The sequence below is a fragment of the Chrysemys picta genome, chromosome 6, assembly GCF_011386835.1.
Source record: "Chrysemys picta bellii isolate R12L10 chromosome 6, ASM1138683v2, whole genome shotgun sequence".
NCBI classification, from domain to species: Eukaryota; Metazoa; Chordata; order Testudines; family Emydidae; genus Chrysemys; species Chrysemys picta.
In genome coordinates, this window is record NC_088796.1 from 99,219,239 (window position 1) to 99,238,839 (window position 19,601).

Genomic DNA, 19,601 nt, shown 5'->3' on the forward strand with positions numbered 1-19,601 from the left:
TTTAACTTACCAACCGCTATTACACTAAGCCCAAGAATAACTGCCCTCATGCAGTTCCCTGCAGAGGGTGGTCTCAAGTCAGGGCATGTTTATATAGGTTTAAAAAAAAGTTGTTAGTGCTCCTGAAGACAAGAAACTGAGCCAGGCAGAGTGCAGCCAAGAGCTGTTTTATCTCTGCCACTTCACTTTATTCCTGAAAACCCATTACAGTCCTGAATTAAGTATTTAGAATGTATATACTTGTGTTTGTATAGCATGGCCATATACTTTCTCTTCACAGAATCAGAGCACAAGGAAATGAAAGTGTCATACATTCAGCATGGAAGGATAAGTCTGGAAACATGACAGGATGGTCTAACACCCACTCATTACACCTCTATCATAATCAGTATTGAAGGTTAAGATGATGTTTTTTAAAAAAATACAGTTCAGGACTTGTCTACATGAGTACATTCAGAAAATTTACTGGTAATTTGAATTAACTTTCAAAATGGATTAGTTAAACCCACATTAAACCCCTGTGTGGACACTCTTATTTAGAATTAAAGTGGCCTTAATTCATTTTAAATTTAAGGTACTTCCAAAGTAAATTAAACTATACCAAATTATGGCCACTTTAATTCTGAAAAAGAGCATCTACACAGGCATTTAATATGGTTTAACTAATCCACTCTGAAAGTTAATTCAAATTAACTTTCCTGAGTATCCCCATATAGGCAGGCCCTCATTTTCCTCTTTATGGCCCTGATCCTGCCAACTGCTTCACACAGGCAGACCTAGGGTTGCCAACTTTCTAATCGCACAAAACCAAACACCCTTGCCCCGCCCCCTGCCCCTTCTCCAAGGCCCCGCCCCCACTCACTCCATCCTCCGTCCTTCCATCGCTTACTCTCCCCCACCCTTACTCACTTTCACTGGACTAGAGCAGCTGGTTGGGATTCAGCAGGGGGTGTAGGCTCTGGCTTGGGATGCGGGCTCTGGGATGGGGACGGGGATGAGGAGTTTGGGGTGCAGGAGGGGGATCTGGGCTGGGGCCGAGTTCGGACTGTGGGAGGGGCATGGACTTTAGCTGGGGGTGTGGGAGGGGCTCAGGGCTGGAGGGGTTCAGGGCTGGGGCAGATGCTTGGGGTGTGGGAGGGAATATGGCGATGCTTACCTCAGGTGGCTCCCAGAAATGGCTGGCATGTCCGGCTCCTAGATGGAGGGGCCAGGAGACTCTGTGCGTTGCCCGCAGCCTCAGGCGCCACCCCCGTAGCTCCCATTGCCCGCGGGTTCTCGGCCAATAGGAGTTACGGAGCCAGCTGCTTCTAGACATGCCAGCCGCTTCCGGGAGCCACAGCAGGCAGGGAGCCCGCCTTAGCCCTGCTGCGTTGCCGAACAGACTTTTAGCGGCCCGGTCAGCAGTGCTGACCAGAGCCACCAGGGTCCCTTTTCGACCGGGCATTCTGGTAAAAAACCGGACGCCTAGCAACCCTAGGCCAACCCTGTGTGTGTACAGAATCCCATTGAAGACAGTGGGCCTTCAGACAGGTGCATGAGGTTTAGAGTAGCTTGCAGGGTAAGAGACAATATTTGACCTTGTGCCAGAAAAATCATGACAATATTCTATAACTTATTTTTAAACAAACTAAGTTCTTCCCCAACAGTACAAATCCCAGTGACTGCTCCAGCTGTGTTATCTGCACAAGGGCTTCCAGAGTTACTAAGATCCTGCAGTCCAGTGTCTCCTAGCATTTTTAATATAACATCAATTGGACCTGCTCTGACAGCGTGAAATTTTTATCCAAAATCCTATAGAAAACACCTATGTATCTACATTTTAGGTTGAAATCTCTTCCATCCTTATTCTAGTGTATTGTGCCAGTGGCACCAACTAAGACCAAATTTTCAATGTAAAACGAATACGACACAGCAATATTTTAAGTAGTAGAGGGTTTCTGGGGTATCAAGCTGCGTATTACTCCATCAAGTAACACATTTACTCGACAATAGAAAATTAAAATTTAAAGCAAAGGCAATTGAAAAACCATACAGCAACTCTGTAAGATCTTCTATGCAGGGAACATGACTTTCTTATACATTTTGTAAAGCACTATATGATTGCAGTGCTATGTACGCAATTATTAAGAGAACAAAAGACCTCCTTGTTTAGATCCTGTTCACTGCAGAGGCTGTACAACTTTATTATATATAAAGAATGGACAGAACAACATGGAAGATAAAAAAAACATGTCTTCATTTTAAAATTCTGCACCTACTCTGTTATATGGTATATTGCATAGGCCGAAAGGCAATGTCTGCATACATACAAAAAAATGTCAGACAAGAGATTACCTGAAAACAGTATTTTGAAGTGGATTTTTTAAATGAAACCTTTACTATAACTATATCCAAAAGAGAAGCAAACTCACAGTAACACTAGTGTTCGGAGAAAGGCTCCTCACTGAGGAAGATAGACATTTCTTAGGGCAAAACTACTCAAAGGTAAATCATTACCTGCCTTCCCGAATACTATAGAGTTTGGCATTTATCACTGGGAATATAGCCAAATTAGGCTGTTGGCAAATTCAGAACACATTGTTTATCTGGTTTTGGTTCAAAGTAGGGCTGTCAAATGATTTTTAAAAAAAAAATTGCAATTAATCGTGAGATTTTAAAAAATAGTCGCAGTTAATTGCAGTTTTCATTCCACGGTTAAACAATAATAGAATACAAATTTACATTTATTATGAATATTTTGGATGCTTTTCTACATTTTCAAATATAATGATTTCTATTACAAGACAGAACATAAGGTATATAGTGCTCACTTTAAATTATTTTTTATTTTGATTACACATATTTGCATTGTATAAATGATAAACAAAATAAATATTATTTTTCAATTCACCTCATACAAGTACTGTAGTGTAATCTCCTTATTGTGAAAGTGTAACTTACAATTGTAGAATTATTATTTTACATAACTGCATTCAAAAACAAAGCAATGTAAAAATTTAGAGCCTACAAGTCCACTCAGTCCTACTTCTTGTTCAGCCAATCCCGAAGACAAATAAGTTTGTTTACATTTACGGGAGACAATGCTGCCCGCTTCTTATTAACAATTCTGTCTCAGATAGGAAGCAGGGGGTGAATAAGTTCAAGAAAGTAGGGGGAGAACCAAAAATAACTTCAGACATTTAAAAAAATGCTCCTAGCTAATATTATTTCTGAACCTGAATGGCAAAATAGTCAGGTTTAAACTGCTCACAAACCAGCTGAAAGATCAGTTTTAACTAAGATATACCAAGTGAAGTAGATCAGATTCACTTAATTACAAACTAACAAAGTATACACAATTGAGACTCAATAATTCTCCCTTGTTAACATGCAAAAACCAATAACTCTCACAAACCACAGTAGTATTACAAACCCTCACTTCTCAGCAAAGAATCAGCTGCACACCTTAGGTAGAAGAAGAAAGATAGGCAAATCTACCCTCAACCTGTTTGCTCTTCCTTCCTATGGAATGAACTGCTAAATCAGGTTAAGCAGCAGACTAGGTAATTTCTATCTTTGTACAGACAAGAGAAAATGTTACTATGTCCTCCATGTTACTTACGATTTCAATACTGGAATGAATAGAGAACATGAGGAAAGAGAGCATAATTTTCCCCTCCTTGAGACTTCCTTCCTAATAGAAAATAAGTATGCTTTCAGTTACAATTTTAAAAGCGGAAAACAAAAACATTATCCCACCCACAATTCAGTAGCAGGGAAGAGGTTTAAATGTATTCTAAGAAACTTTTTATAACCCAAAGTACTAATCAGTTTGGATTTTAAGGGCTCCCTAGGACCAGTTTCTCATTATGGAAAAAACATTGTAATCTTCACAAAAATGTAACATGAAAAAGACATGAGTGAATTTTATTAAAACATTGTTTGCACAATTTCCACTGAAACAAAGATGACAGTGCCCAACAATTTCCTGGATCAAACAAACAAAAGTTTATTTTTAACAAGATTTGATGGCTCCATGGTCTAAAGGATAAAGGAGACTCATCTCTAAATCACTGACTCTAGCACAGTCCAGGTCAATAGTGATCAAAAATCATTCAGACAGCTGTTCGGTGGCCTACCTTAGGAGTTGTTGGATCTCATTAGTTGACAGTGATCAGGTCCACACATTATAACTAGGGCTCTCGATTAATCGCAGTTAACTCACACGATTAATTTAAAAATTAATCACAATTAATCATAGTCTTAATTGTACTGTTAAACAATAGAATGCCAATGAAATTTATTAACTATTTTGGATGTTTTTCTACATTTTCAAATATATTGATTTCAATTACAACACAGAATACAAAGTGTACAGTGATCATTATATTTTTATTACAAATATTTACACTGTAAAAATGATAAAAGAAATAGTATTTTTTAGTTCTCCTCATACAAAGTACCGCAGTGCAATCTCTTTTTGTGAAAGCGCAACTTACAAATGTAGATTTTTTTTGTTACATAACTGCACTCAAAAACAAAACAATCAGTGTAAAACTTTAGAGCCTATAAATCCACTCAGTCCTACTTCCTGTGCAGCCAATCGCTAAGAGAAAAAAGTTTGTTTACATTCATGGGAGATAATGCTGCTGGCTTCTTATTTACAGTGTCACCTGAAAGTGAGAACAGACGTTTGCATGGCACTTTTGTAGACAGCACTGCAAGGTATTTACGTGCCAGATATGCTAAAATTCGTGTGCCCCTTTATGCTTTGGCCACCATTCCAGAAGACATAATTCCATGCTAATGATGCTCATTAAAAAAATAATGCGTTAATCAAATTTGTGCCTGAACTCCTTGGGGGAGAATTGCATGTCTCCTGCTGTGTGTTTTTGCCATATATTTCATGTTATATCAGTCTTGGATAATGACCCAGCATGTTGTTCATTTTAAGAACACTTTCACTGCAGATTTGACAAAACACAAAGAATGTACCAATGTGAGATTTCTAAAGATAGATACTGCACTGGACCCAACATTTAAGAATCTGAAGTGCCTTCCAGAATCTGAGAGGGACGAGGTGTGGAGCATGCTTACAGAATTCTTAAAAGAGCAACACTACGATGCAGAAACTACAGAACCCAAATCACCAAAAAGGAAAGTCAACCTTCTGTTGGTGACATCTGACTTAGATAATGAAAATGAACATGCATTGGTCTGCATTGCTTTGGATCGTTATCGAGCAGAACCCATCATCAGCCTGGACATATATCCTCGGGAACGGTGGTTGAAGCATGAAGGGACATATGAATCTTTAGCGCATCTTGCATGTAAATATCTTGCAACACCGGCTACAACAGTGCCTGAGAGCACCTATTCTCACTTTCAGGTGACATTGTAAACAAGAAGCAGGCAGTATTATCTCCTGCAAAAATATTTATATAAATGGCAGTCTATTTTTGTTTAACAGCGTGATTAATCGTGATTGTTTTAATCGCTTGACATCCCTAATTACAACTACTACCCCCAAAACAAGCACCCTCTTTTGGCAACATCAGCAGAAAGGGCAAGGATTAATTTGTCACGAAGACTGCCTTCTGCTAGGCAAAGATTAGAGTTAACATGTCAGTGTCCACACACACACTCTCTCTCTCTCCCCCTCTCCCCCCGCAAAAAAACCAAAAAGGTGAAAGACTAAATATGACCAAGAGCAGTTAAAGCAAAGAACCAGGATTCAGGAGATCTTGGCTCTTTATACAATACAACCATGGGCAAGTTGCTTAACCCTGTTCTTAGTTGCCATGTCTGCAAAAAAGGGATAACACTGAGCTACTTCACATGAGGGTGTTGTAGAAGTGGAAAGTATTTTAAGAATCCGTATTGATGTCTCTCAGTGAAGCTAAAGGATTAGCTGAGTTTTATTGTCATTTTCTATTTATTTTAAACTGTGGTTGTAATTATTGTTCCTTCCTGCAACACATCTTCAAAAGACTTTCACTGCAAACCTAAGTGTATGATTTCAGCCCACTTGCACTACAGTCCATTAAACATTTATTTGTAACAATCCAATTATGCCAGTACCATCTGTGGTATAAGATCCTGTTAAAGATACCTGGACCATTCCTTTATCGAAGTTTTCAGCATTCATTACCAGTATCCATTTGGACTACTAGATACATTGGTTTTCAGCTTTCACACTGGCAACAACATCAAACTTATTATGTTTATGGAGCAAAAGAGAAAGTGTCTACCTTCAAGTAACATTGCATTTCTAGCTAATCAGTAGCAGAAATGGCACTCTGAAGTGCTTAATAAATCCAGTATCAGAGTAAAATATATTTGTGCAAAAGTGTCCAATACTTGATGCCCAGTTTTCCAAACATGCTAGGTTCCTAAAAACACAAGGAATGATGGCATCTTTTCCATTCTGTATGTGTTTGAGTTTTTCTAGCCTTATAAGTTAATGGTCACCACTAAGGAAACCTTTTGTCTGACTTCCTGGCTGACACCCATTTACCCAGAAATGTGGGTTGCAATAGCTCTAGGAGCAAAATAATTACTATTAAGATTACAGATTGGAGACTTCAATATTTTTCCTATGATGGGAATACAGAAGAAAAGAGAAAAGCAACTTTCCTCAACTCACATATACGTTATCATCCAGTGCAAAGATTCCAGCCAGAGACTTTCCATGCTGCTCCTGTACCTCAATTTGCACCTTATATAGCACTAAGCCACTAAAGGCTGTGCATTACTTAGCGACTGGTGTATGTCTCAGGCACCTTGTGAGGCATGAGAATGGTGGAAGAATGCTTCAGCAACCTGAGTTCACTAACAGTCTACTAATGCACACTCCGGAATAGCTAACTTCTGTTGGAGTAGGTCACATTAATTTGAATTGTAAACTTTTTTTATTACTAAATAAAATGTCTGTTTGCATGCATTAAAAGCAGCTTCTAGCTCATTTTCCAAAAGTTAGGGGTACTTCATGGGATTACAAAACAGAAATACCATATGTGCTGCCCTTTGGGTTGGTGATGAAATCTTAGCTATGTATCATTGGAAGTTGGTGCATGACTGTGACCTAACTAAAAAAGGACCATCCAACCAATCAGGGCCCAGAGCTATACTTGGATCCCATTCATTCACAGAATCTAACAGCACAGATCTGCACTGCAGCTGGCACACTAAAAGCCTTCTTTATCTTCTGCCTTTCCACTTTACTGATATGAATGATTAGTGTTTTCAACAATTTCAGGATATTTTACTGGTTTAGTTTATATACATACATACATACAAACATACATACATATATTGTATATCTGAATGGGGGAGTCACCTCCCTTTATTAAAAGACTGAGATGAGGAATGGCTACCAAACACAAAAATAACTGAAACTGTAGTATGCAAGCTCAACAGCCTTATTCTTCCATGCAACCAGTCCTTTACAAACCCACAAATGACAAATCTATAGACAATTACCCCTCTAGTTCAGTCTCTCCATATAACATTACTTACTGTGGAAACAATCTGTATCTAGAACATTAAAGATTAATGTTGAATCTTTTAAGATTTAACTTGAAACACTATTTATGCTGTACTTGGAATTTCCCCGGTAAGATTTATTTTCAACCCTTTTCTAATACTGTAGGTGCATTTGTTACTGAAACTAAATATTGAGTCCTGGGCCCTGATATATTAAAAGCTCACTTCTTCGTACTGTGTTTAATACAATCCCTAGAGCATGGACGCTTAGTGACCTGCCACTGAGAATACTGCATACATTCTCTCTCAGTATTCAGCAACTTATTTTCTAAATTCATGTCCTTGCTTGGTCTTGATATTGTTTTCTTGCTGTTGGTCTTTGCCAGTCAGACTTTTTATAGATATTAGAACAGCAAATAAAAGGTGGATGTTGAAAAACTTCCCATAATTTTATTAGTAACAGCTGTTCACACAAAATAGTGTTGAAGTGTGAGAATAGATCTTTTCTGAGAGTTATTCCACTTAGTAGTGCAAGAAAAAAATATTCAGTCTTTATAGTATTCGGTTACTGTAACAGAGTTAATTACCAGTAATCACACATTTACCTTATAATGCTATTTCACACTTTCTTGGGATTCATTTTGCCATGATCGTCACTTTACTCCAAAAGCAATAATAGCTTTCCTCTGTGAAACTGTCACTGCCATCATCCACGAACAAAAATAATTTGAGGGAGCCTACAAGGGTGGGACCATTAGTTCTAAAAATGGTAGCATTCACAAATATCCTGTAGCAACAAGTTTCACAGAGCAGCCTTGCCTTTCCTTCAGCCCCCCCCCCCCCCAACACTAATTTAACATTGTTAATTGCAGTGTTGTTGTCGCTGTGTAGGCCGCAGGATATCGGAGACAAGGTGGGAAGAGGTAATATCTTTTACTGGACCAACTTCTGTTGGTGAAAGAGGAAAGACCTCTCAGTCCTCATCCTCAAAGAAAATCTGCACAACACCTTCAAAAGATGAGCCTGGGAGTTTAAATTCATAACTTTGCTAGACACTAAAAATCATGAATTTAACAGACACACATTTATGGCTTATTACAACAATCTGTAACCCAGTAACTCCCCCCTTTTTTGCCCTATGACTGCAGAGATGTTAACTGGCTATTTCACTTTGAATGGTGTCTTATAATGTGTGTTAATTACTTATGCTAAACAATCTGTTCCATCTTGTATTTAGCTGTGATGCTCAGAGTACCTTTCTCAGCCCAGAAGAAGAGCTCGGGGTAAGAACAAAAGCTTGTCTCTCCCTCACCCACAGAAGTTGGTCCAATAAAAGATATTCCCTCACCTGCCTTGTCTCTCTAACATGGTTTATGTTCTTAAATGCAAGATGTGCATTTTGTGGTCCTTTGGCCTCTTGACATGTAAATAAAACTATGTCAGTGGGACTTATATGTGCATTTAGGACATGAGCCAACTCCCATTGATTTGAATGGGAATTAGATCACTGTAACAGAAAAATTAAGGATACTGCACAGTATCCTTGTAAACAAGAGCTTCCTTGATAGTCCATTAAAAATTAATACTACATTCATTTTAAAGTAACATCAGCAAAACTGTGCCTTTCTTCTTACCAGATACGACATATATTCCTCGAAAGGGATAGTCATATTTATGCCCATCAATACAGCTCTGCATCCATAATAAAATATTAATACAAATATTTTTTCCAAAATAGGATCCATCTACCAGTCTACTCGTAAGACACAGCCTGATGAATATTAAAGTATTTTTCCTTTTAGTTGTAAACACATTTTGTAGTATCTGACTGAAAAAAAATATGCAAATGTCCAGCAGGGATTTAAAGAGGCGCATTAAAAACAAAACCTAAATCACACTTCTGTCTAAAAATGTTTTACTTGTAACAAGTCACACCTAACACCAACAAAGAAACTAAACACAAACTTTTTTCAGGATTTTTTTGTTTTTGTTTTTTTACACTTTCTGCATTTGACAGCAATGTGTGTAGAATCAATTTAACTATTTACCTGAATAGTCAGTTTCTCCTGTTCATGTGGGTCTTTCAGAAAGCAATAGGGATGTAAAAAAATCATTAAAAATAAAATGGGACTGTAAAACCAGTCCCATTTGGCTGGGATCTCAGGAGTAACTATAGTATTTGAAACCAATTTTAACTCATTTTTAAAACGTACTACTAACAATACTCCACATTTCCTGCATATGAGGCTTTTCATGTGGAACACACTTGAAAATCATTACCTAGTAAATCATTAAGTGATTTAATAACTATCATCCCTACTTTTTAGTTAGGAAAACTGAGGAAAAGAGATGCATCAACTTAAAAAAAACAACCTGTGGCACTGTGTGCGTATGATTATAAGGATTACTCCAACCCCATGCTCAAACTATAGGGACTTTATTATAGAAATACAGACAAAGCAAACCTACTCAAAATGAAGTTCAATGCCTTGTGCCAAATGCTGCTCTTTTGAAGATAACAGCTACTAAAGTTATAACCTATGTGATCTTTGATGATCACCAGAGCAGCTTAAATAATACCCTATAACACTTTTTATATATCTATTTTTTAAAAACAGAAGTCTTTAGATGGATCTGGCTGTGGGAGGAATTACTTACCTCTACATTTCTGGTCACCCAGGACCAGAAATTTCTAATCCACACCAAATGTATATATATACACACATACACACACATACATACATACACACCTCTACCCCGATATAACGTGGTCTTTGGGAGCCAAAAAATCTTATCACGTCATAGGTGAAACCGCGTCATATCGGGGGAGCGGCAGCAAGACTCCTGGGGATCCCCACAGTGGCCAGAGCGCCGAGCCTTTTAAAGCGCCGCCCGAGCCCCACTGCTGGAGCCCCGGGGTAGCGGCGGCAGGGCTCCAGCGGTGATTTAAAGAGCCCAGGGCTCCGGCCCCTGCAGGGAGCCCCGGGCCCTTTAAATCTCCGCCCGAGCCCCGCTGCCGGATATAACGCAGTAAAGCAGCCCCGCCCTCCAGAGCACTGCTTTACCGCGTTATATCCGAATTTGTGTTATATTGGGTCGCGTTATATCGGGATAGAGATGTGTGTATATAATATATATACACACACACACAGAATTTCTATTTAAGAATCTCTTTCAGTTGTTTGCCTTATTCTGGCCAGCCAGTCAAATCTGAATTTGGGCACAATTTGTTTCTTAGCATCTTAGTCACTGAAATAAGCATACTATGAAAAATAAACAGTGTGTGGCTGAAATGGCAAGCTTTCAATAGCTAGACCAATGTATGTATAAACAGGAAATTCAATTATGTGAGATTTCTCCCAAATCTCATATTTAATACTGTTCACATTCTGTAGTACATATATCTCAGAAATATAATACACCAATTGCTATTTACTGCATCGTTTTGTACAAGAAACTGCAGTAGTGTCAGGTTCCATTTCAATAAACCATGTGTAGCAGTTAAATTACATAAAAAAAATAAGGGATCCAGAATGTATCTGTCAGAGATGATAGTGCTACCATACACCAGTGTAATCCATTCTTGGTTTAATGGACTCACCTCCTCCTCAAATACTTTAGTGAAGGTCAAACATCTTCATTATCCGAAAGTCCCAGATTTTCCATTGGGATCGCTGATTTAACTGACTTATGTATCAAAATGCATGTTACCTGATAGATCTGCTACTGGATACTCATCTGAGGAGGTTCAAGAATGTTTTTCCAGTTAAGGTTGGCTGCAATTTATACTCACTCAACTGGCTTAATTTCCACATGTTTCAGTTGATAGCATATGAAGAATGCAAGTGTTTTGCTAAAATCACCTATATTTTTGAGACCTCACTTAATTTTAGAGACCTGCTATCTCAAATGCAGAGAACATCTAAACCTGGAGAACCATGCTTTCAGGGTGACATAATACCAGCAGGCAAACATTTAACTTAGCCACCTATCAGAGTTACAGAAGGGATCAATTTTGTTCTCAGATATGCAAAGAAGTTCCCATTGAAGAGAATGGTAGTTGTTCTTATGCATGTATAAGAGCAGAATTTGGCCAATAGTGGAAGCCTAAGGCCGGGATCTACTTCTTAGACCCACAGGTGACTACCACTCCCCAAAGAGAACTCCCACTTTTGACAATGGGAGTGGTATGCAAAGAATAATCATAGCATATGGCACTTAATACTTACAACATAAACAATAAAATATTTTATAGTTAACAGTTTCCAATATATTGATATAAAACAATTCCTTCTGCTCTGCCAATAATAAAAGTGTTTTTACAGCCAAGAGCAAAGAATAGATGATTAACTTTAAATTCTGGAGAACAGTTATAGGGTTTTACAAAATATTCAACAGAAATCCAGAAAGAATTTGGAAAACACAACAGATTTAAAACCAAATCATTAGAAAACTCAGTTTGATCCAAAATGTCCTAAACATTACAGCCAATTTGTATTAGCGAGAGGACTGTTTTTTCCTTTTAATAATACATTTCAATACTCAGTTCTGGAAGCTAGCTGTTTCAAATTAAAATGATAAGAAATGCTTCACCTAATTTTAAAAACAGCTCACAGAAGACTGATGTGCAATTTAGTGTCTGAAACAGACATTTTAATATTTAATCACTTAAAGCATTTACTTTTAAAGTCATCTTTTAAAATTAATCTTACCATGAATTGCAATACAAGTTTGAAAAACAAGCTACAACATTTGAAACTCACTGATCTAAAAGAAAATTAAATTCATAATCACTAGTATACATAATGTACAAAGAAGGCTATACACAATAAGTGAATGTGATGCAGAAACTGTGTAGTACACAATTGGGAGGGAGAAATATCTTCACATTGTAAAGAAACATTACAATCTCAACTAAGTATGGGGGAAAAATGCTTCTCTTTCCAACCATGACCTAGAAAAATGCTTACTTTTCTCATGTTCTGTACTATACATATGAGTTTGTATCTGCTTACAAAATTACATATACACAAGTAGAAGAAAAACAGATCACACACCTGCTCTTTATATGGAGTTTGTCCATAATAAAGTAACAAATAAAGTCAAAATAATAGTTTCTGGTGAGCATAATATCAGAACAGCCTATCTATTACAGAAATTAAAACGATTTTATATTAAGAAGAAATACTTATAGAAAAAGACACTTTAGAAAATGTCATGCTAGGCCACTCAGGAGCATAAGTACCATTTTCAAAAGCACCTAACCCACTTAGGCTCCTAATTCCCAGGGTGCTTTTGGAAATGGGACTGAAGACTAAGTACCTAACTTAGGCACTAAACGTGGGTCAAAGTGGCTTTTGACAATTCTACCCAAAGCCTACATAAAATAAAATGAAGCACTATTTTACATATTGGGGGAATAGGACACAGTCAACTTGCAATCAATTAACAAAAATAGTTTATGTAATTTCAGAAATTACTCCTTCTCTGAATCTCACCAGTTTTTATGACTTTATAATGACATTTCCTATTTTTTAAAATTTCTCTCTCTTTCCTTGCTGTATCAAAGACCCTCACAAACAACAGGGAAAACTGAGTAACTGACTATACAGGAGAAGCAGTGGGAGTGACTAAATACAAACTGCTGTCAAATACACAAAATAAGCCAACTGAAAAAATATTTCCCCCCGCAAATCTGTTTCAGTACAGTAATTTTAGCCCTGGGTCCTGCTAGCAGCTTTGTGCAGGTAGATCCCTGAACCTGCACTGAGCCCCCGTGATTTCAAGGGGAGTCTGCCTGCACAGAGCTCCTTGCAGGATCAGAACCTTAGGTGTTAATTGTGACACCAGTATATACGCCATTAACAGTCACAAGCATGATTTTTTAAGTTGACAATGTCCTTTAATTAAATTCTATGCTTTTAAAAGTAGTACTGTAAAGACTTGTATACACTAGGAATTTCTGGAGTGGTGCAGATGCATTACTTTGTATAGAGCAAGGATTGCATCAGGGCAACTTCTCTCAGTTTCAAGTAAACTACACCAGTGCAAGCTCACTTTACACTAATGCAGCACATCAACACTGAAGGTTTGCACTGTTGTACCTACATAGAAAAACCCTGAGCTTTCTCAATAGTTCTATAAATTAATAGCTCTTCCGACCCATCTATTCTCGCTGAAACCGACCACCTTCACTTTGCCTAAAATAATGCCAAAATTAGGCCCTGAGTTGCCATGAGTTATACACATACTTAACTTTACAAGTGAATGGACCCCACTGAAATCAATGAGATTATTCATTCATTAAGTTAAGCATGTACATAATTGACAACAGCACTGGGGCCTAACTCTTTGAAACTATGTAAATTCATATATTTAAACTTTCCTCTCCCCCCTCCCCCCCCCCATTCTGGGATCACACAGTGATTCCCCCCTAATAAATTTCCCTCTTCCCTAAAATACTGAGCAAAATCCTGTAGCATTATTGTAATAAAAAATAAATAAATAAAGCAGAAACAACAGACTTGTACTACAAGTCAAATATGACCAAAAAACCTTCTTGAATATGTTAAGTCAATTTCCATAAACTAAAGCAAATGCAAGCTATATATTCTTTATTTCACCTCTTTTATGAATCCTAAAATAACCACAATGTGAAATTTAATCAATCAAAACTAGGCCAAAATCAAAATAGGCAGAGCAATTTTTATTGCCAGTATTATCTCTCTCTCTCCCCCTCTCTTGATCATTCCTCCACACCCATTATTCCAAGTATAGAAGAGAAAATGCGTTAGTTAAGGAAAACTGCAAATTAATTTAAATGACTATGAACGTATTCTTTCCCCATGTTTCACTTTATTTTGATCCAGCTTTAACTCATTTAAAAACAATTTACCCCGTATCAATAACAATCATACAAAACAAGATAGCATATTTGCACAAAACCAGACAGTACACATCTTTTGCATGTGATATACAGTATTCAGTTTTATAACCCCACATACACCAGGCTCTAGTACAGACATTTTTTAGGCCGTTAGTCCAAAGCACAAACTATATCTACCACAGTAACTATGCATTATATTACAATAAACTGGTCATGAGCTTTTTTATTACTATTATTTTAGCAGAAACAAAAAAAATAGAGAAATGTTGCTTTTTGTACATTAGCTATGATTATATTACAATACAATAATGTTGGGATTGAGGGGAAATTATGTCGTATATTGTAAATTTTATTTCTTATCCAATGGGTGGATTCCAAAGATATTCAAGATCCTGTCATCCTCCGACATACTGTAGGTTATTAGTCAGTTTCATGTCTTTGTGTGTTGTTGTTGTAACAAATTAGCCTATAATCTGAGTGTAACCCTTCATCTCAGTTTACCTCATTAAATAAAAATCACACTAAAAAAATACAATCAGCCACCCAGCAACCTTTCGGAAGGCTCGCAGAACAATGCAGACATTAAAGCCTGTCACCATCAATCTGCAAAGCAACTCCGCCTGCGAGTCCTTTCATTTAGCTGCTTCCTTGCAATTTTTCCCTTACACCCACCCCCAAATGTATTTGCCATTTATGTTCTCTTTTCATCTCTCTGTCACCCACCAAGCCCTATCCCCTCTCCATTTTTGGAAGGCCAGTGTCTCTTCCACATCAAATCACCTACAGGAACCAGAATCAGTTATTTACCCAGCTACATATGTATTTGCAATACATGCCCACGGATATATACCATGTAACATCGGGTATTATAGATATCTGTGCACACACACAAATGTATCTCCACCGCCACCATCATCCTCGGAGTCCGAATAAACATAATCATATAGATTGGAAGCACCCGCGGACCTAAGGCAAGGAAACTAAGTGTAAATTGTGTCCTTCCTCCCTTCCCCTCCCCCGCACCCATGATCAGATTCCCTTTACTTTCATACTTATCAATGGATTGATACAATCTACACACCCCGTATCCAGACACAGCACACACAGGCATGTCTACTGCATATGTGCCTACATGCATGTGCAAAGCTGCACCCCCAATTGGCACCTTGTGTGTGTGTGAGCAGCACCAGGGGCAGCTGGCCGGGTTGGGGTGCAGGCGGCGCCTGCCTGGACTTACCCAGCAGCAGCAGCTTGAGCTCCCGGCGGGCGTCCCGCTTGTCCCGGCGCAGCTGCCTCTCGATCTCATCGTTGATCCGCCTGGCTTCTTTGGCTTCCTCGCTCAGGCAGCACGCCATGATGGACTCCAGAGTCATTCTTCCTAACTGGTTCAGACACAACCCCCACCCCCCGAAAACACACACACACCCCGCACCACGGAGCGAGGGAGGCACGCGCCCTCTGCCTGCGAGCCCCCACCCGGGGACAGCAGAGCCAACGCCGGGAGAGCTCTAGATGCTACACCCGGGGAGGAAGAGAGGCAGAGAAAGGGCCCCCACCAGCAGCAGCGCAAACCCCCCTATCTCCTGCCTCTGACACTCGCTGGTTCCAACTCCTCCTCTTCTCTAATCATGCACCAAACAACAGGGAAACATCTACCGGAGCAGCAGTGCCCAGCAGAGAGGAGCAGCCCAGCACCCCCACTCTTTTTCTTTCCTGCCTCCTGCAGCCACAGTCCCCAAACGTCCCTTGTAAATGACACCCGCTGAAATCCCCCTCCCTCCAAAGCAACCAGCCCCTATTGAAATGCTAATCGCGACTAACCCCTCCCCCCCTCCACACACACATTTTCTTGTCTCTTCCCCCCTCCCTGACTTGGAGATCATCAGATCCTCCAGGGGGTGGTTTTGCTTGTTGCCTCTTGGAAATCTCTGAGTTTGCTTTGCTTAAGGTCTTCTTTCAAGTGGACTTTTCTTCCCGGCTTTCTTTGGGGGTGGGGGGGTCTATTTGCTTCTGTCTTGCAAAGCAGCTGTTCTTCTTGTCCCTGCCTTTCCCTTTCTGTAAGGAAGCTAGAGGGGGCAATGCCAGAGAGGAGGAGGGAAGCAAGAGCTGTGATGCATGTACAATATGTATCCAGCCAGCCTGACTTTTCAATGGCTCAGCTCCCCGGGCGTGGTAAGGCAGAAATATGGCGGACCTTCCCTCACCCCCCCCCCTCCAACCCACGAGACAGAGGAATATATGTTACAGAGAGAAAGGAAAATCCCAGAGAAATAAACCTCCAAACCCACTGAACAGGCTTTCATACAAAGACGAACACCACCACCCAATAGCAGTAACAGAGGGAGGAACAAGTCCTTTTGCACACCAAATGGCCGCAAGGAACACTCTTTTTTATTTGTCCTATAGGGCAGGGCTGAGGTTCTTTCTAACACTACATTTTTAGATTTGCTTTTCTTTCCTCGTCCTAGTCCATTTTATTATAACCCCTATTCTAAGAAGAGTGACTTTGTAAATTGGGAAAGAGTGAAATTATAACAATTCCCAGGAGGGAAAAGGGAGGGGGAACCTCTCTCCCTTCAGCTGGCAATGTAAATTTGGGGAATAAAAGTTTCCCAGGGTCTTCAAGGCATTCCTTGTAACTTTTCATGCCAATGAGTTCCTATGGTGTGCAGAAGAAGAAGGGGGAGGGGAGATTTTAACAATGATTATAAATGCAACGAAATGGGTAGGATCCTTCCCTTGCTTATAAGAACCTAATATTTTAAAATTTAAGTATATGCGTCTGTTTTACTTTTTATTTCTGTAGTAATAGCTTTGAGGCTATCCATTGAGATTTAGCTTGCCAAAACCCCAAGTCCCTGGTGTATGTGTATTACCAGACCTTAAGTCACCACTCCAGAGAAATGGCACATTTTGGACTGATATATGATATGAGTCCTAGCTTTCATCAGTACTTCATGTTTTAGCCGCATTTTGTCCCATTCCCAGCCCCATTTTAAATTAGCTGTAAAGGAGAAGGTTGAAGTCTCTCCCAGGAAAGCAATGGAAATCTATGAAGGTTGCTAGGCAGTAAGAGAGGGGCATCCATATCCTCCTTCCCCACCTCCCCCCAGCTTCATGTGTGTGATGATCTTTCCAGCACCTGTTGGCATATATTTTGAAAATGATGCTGTGCTCATACCTGCAGCTGCTCAGACATGCTGACACAGTATGTATTAAACGGTGTCCATCACAAGCTATGAAACTGGAAATTAAAATGTAACGATCAAGACAATGACATTCTGTCCGATTTTGAAAAAAATAATTCTCATTGCTTCATAATTTTAAAAATACATTAACTTGCTCAAATTTGTGCAGCAGGTTTTTTTTAATATACTGTATAAAAACAGTCACTGCACTTCAGTAGATTTTTATAGTATGATTCTTTTTCCTTGTAAGCAAGATTAAAATAAAGATGTGCAAATTTTTAGATTAAATTCTATAATCCTATTTTTAATAAAAGCACTATTATTTCAGTGAAAGCATCTTTTTCATTAAACTGAAATGGATTTAAAATTTAATAAAATGTTTTAGGGGGCCCTGATTTATGTATGTGTTGGCAATGAATTTAGCAACATAAAGATATAGTTAATAGACACTAGTTTGCAGTTATCACATTTATAAAAATGCTAATCAGGAAACAAGCGAATAATGACACAGGGTGGAATCCTCTTTGTCTTCACTGAACAACTTCTTTGTGGATCAGAACCTGTTCCCATGAGTGTATAGGAGACAAAAAGGTAGCAGAATGGGTGCACAGTGGCCAGTTATAAGGAACATATGCCGGGGACATGCTGTGTGCTCACCACACTGCTTGCACGGGGTCCCACATGGCGCAGAGGGGCTTGCAGCAAGTCTGGGGGAAGGGTAGAGTATGACAAGTGGATCTGCACCACCCCTGGTTAACTTATCAAAATCTCTCTGCATATTGAGAGCACAGCAGCCATAGCCCTCAAGGGCCTTGCACTGTAGTAATCTTCCTTCAGAAGAGGAAGTCTGACAGCTTTCTGCAGACTTTGTCAGTCCCATTTTATACATTCACTACAGGGGGTTGCAAGAGTCTCTCCAGTCTGAACACTATATACTAAAAATGTGAAACTATCATTTAATTGTAGGCATGCTTGGGGACATATACTGCATTTAATCTGTATGTGCCTCTCCCATTGACACTGGTTTTTGATGTATGACCTGAGGGGACTGCCCTCCAACATGTATCTTGGAAAAGACCACAGATTAAATAGAAAATGTTATGAGGTAGGAGTATAGGAATTGTCATAGCAGAGCACACAAATGGACCTAGGTTAGTATCCTGCCTCTGCCAGTGATCAGTACCAGATACTTTAGAGGAAAGTATAAAAACTTCATAATGGGCAATTATGCAATAATATGCCTATAGAGTTTCTTCCTAACTCCAAGCAGAGTAGTGGTTGACTTTTGCCCTGAAACAAGAGGCTTTATATCCCCTATCCCCTGTATATTTTTATCCTAGCAAGTATATTTGTGAATGATGCAATTATTAACTACAAAGATATCTAATCCTGTTGGGAATCCCACCAAGCTCTTTGCCTTAGTATGTGAGTTCCATAGTTTAAGTACATGTTGCATATAACAGTGATTCCTTTTATTGGCCTAAATTTTCAAAATGTCTAGGGATTTTGGATGTCTGACTAGAGGACACCTTAAGGGGGTCTGGTTTTCAGGAAGTGCTGAAGAACACATCCTCTTTGAATATCAGATTCCTTTAAGGTGTCTCAAATTGGCCACCCAAATATTGAGGCACCCATATTAGTCACTTTTGAAAATTTAGTGTCAGTTTTAAATTTGTTGCCTTTTACTTTCATTAACCATCTCTTTCTTGTGCTATAAGAGAGAGTAAATATGCATTCATGATAAACTTTCTCGGTATACCATTAATAATTTTGTATACCTCTATCATAGCACCTCTTACTTACTCTCTAAAATATGTAGTCCCAGTCTTTAAAATCTCTTCTTGTACAGAAATCCTTCCATGCATCTAATGCAGGGATCGGCAACCTTTCAGAAGTGGTGTGCTGAGTCTTCATTTATTCACTCTAATTTAAGATTTCGCGTGCCAGTAATACATTTTAACATTTTTCTATAAGTCTATAATATATAACTAAACTATTGTTGTATGTAAAGTAAATAAGGTTTTTTAAATATTTAAGAAGCTTCACTTAAAATTAAATTAAAA

The 19,601-nt window shown here is 38.9% G+C and overlaps 1 protein-coding gene across 2 annotated transcripts in view; it reads right to left on the reverse strand.

Moving 5' to 3' along the window:
- The window catches only part of LOC101949854 (guanine nucleotide-binding protein G(q) subunit alpha), a 220,243-nt gene extending 203,836 nt beyond the window's left edge, over positions 1-16,407 (reverse strand). Inside the window, exons 1-2 of one of the 2 annotated variants that reach the window (XM_065550528.1) lie at positions 15,588-15,828; positions 3,602-3,673 (exon numbers count right to left, since the gene is read on the reverse strand). Coding sequence is in view for 1 of the 2 variants with exons in the window: in XM_005297722.5 (XP_005297779.1) it covers positions 15,588-15,723 (136 nt within the window). In the remaining variant the exon portion in view is untranslated. Of the gene's footprint in view, positions 1-3,601; positions 3,674-15,587 lie in introns of both variants that reach the window. The other variant, XM_005297722.5, reaches the window with a different exon arrangement.
- Positions 16,408-19,601: the final 3,194 nt, after the last annotated feature.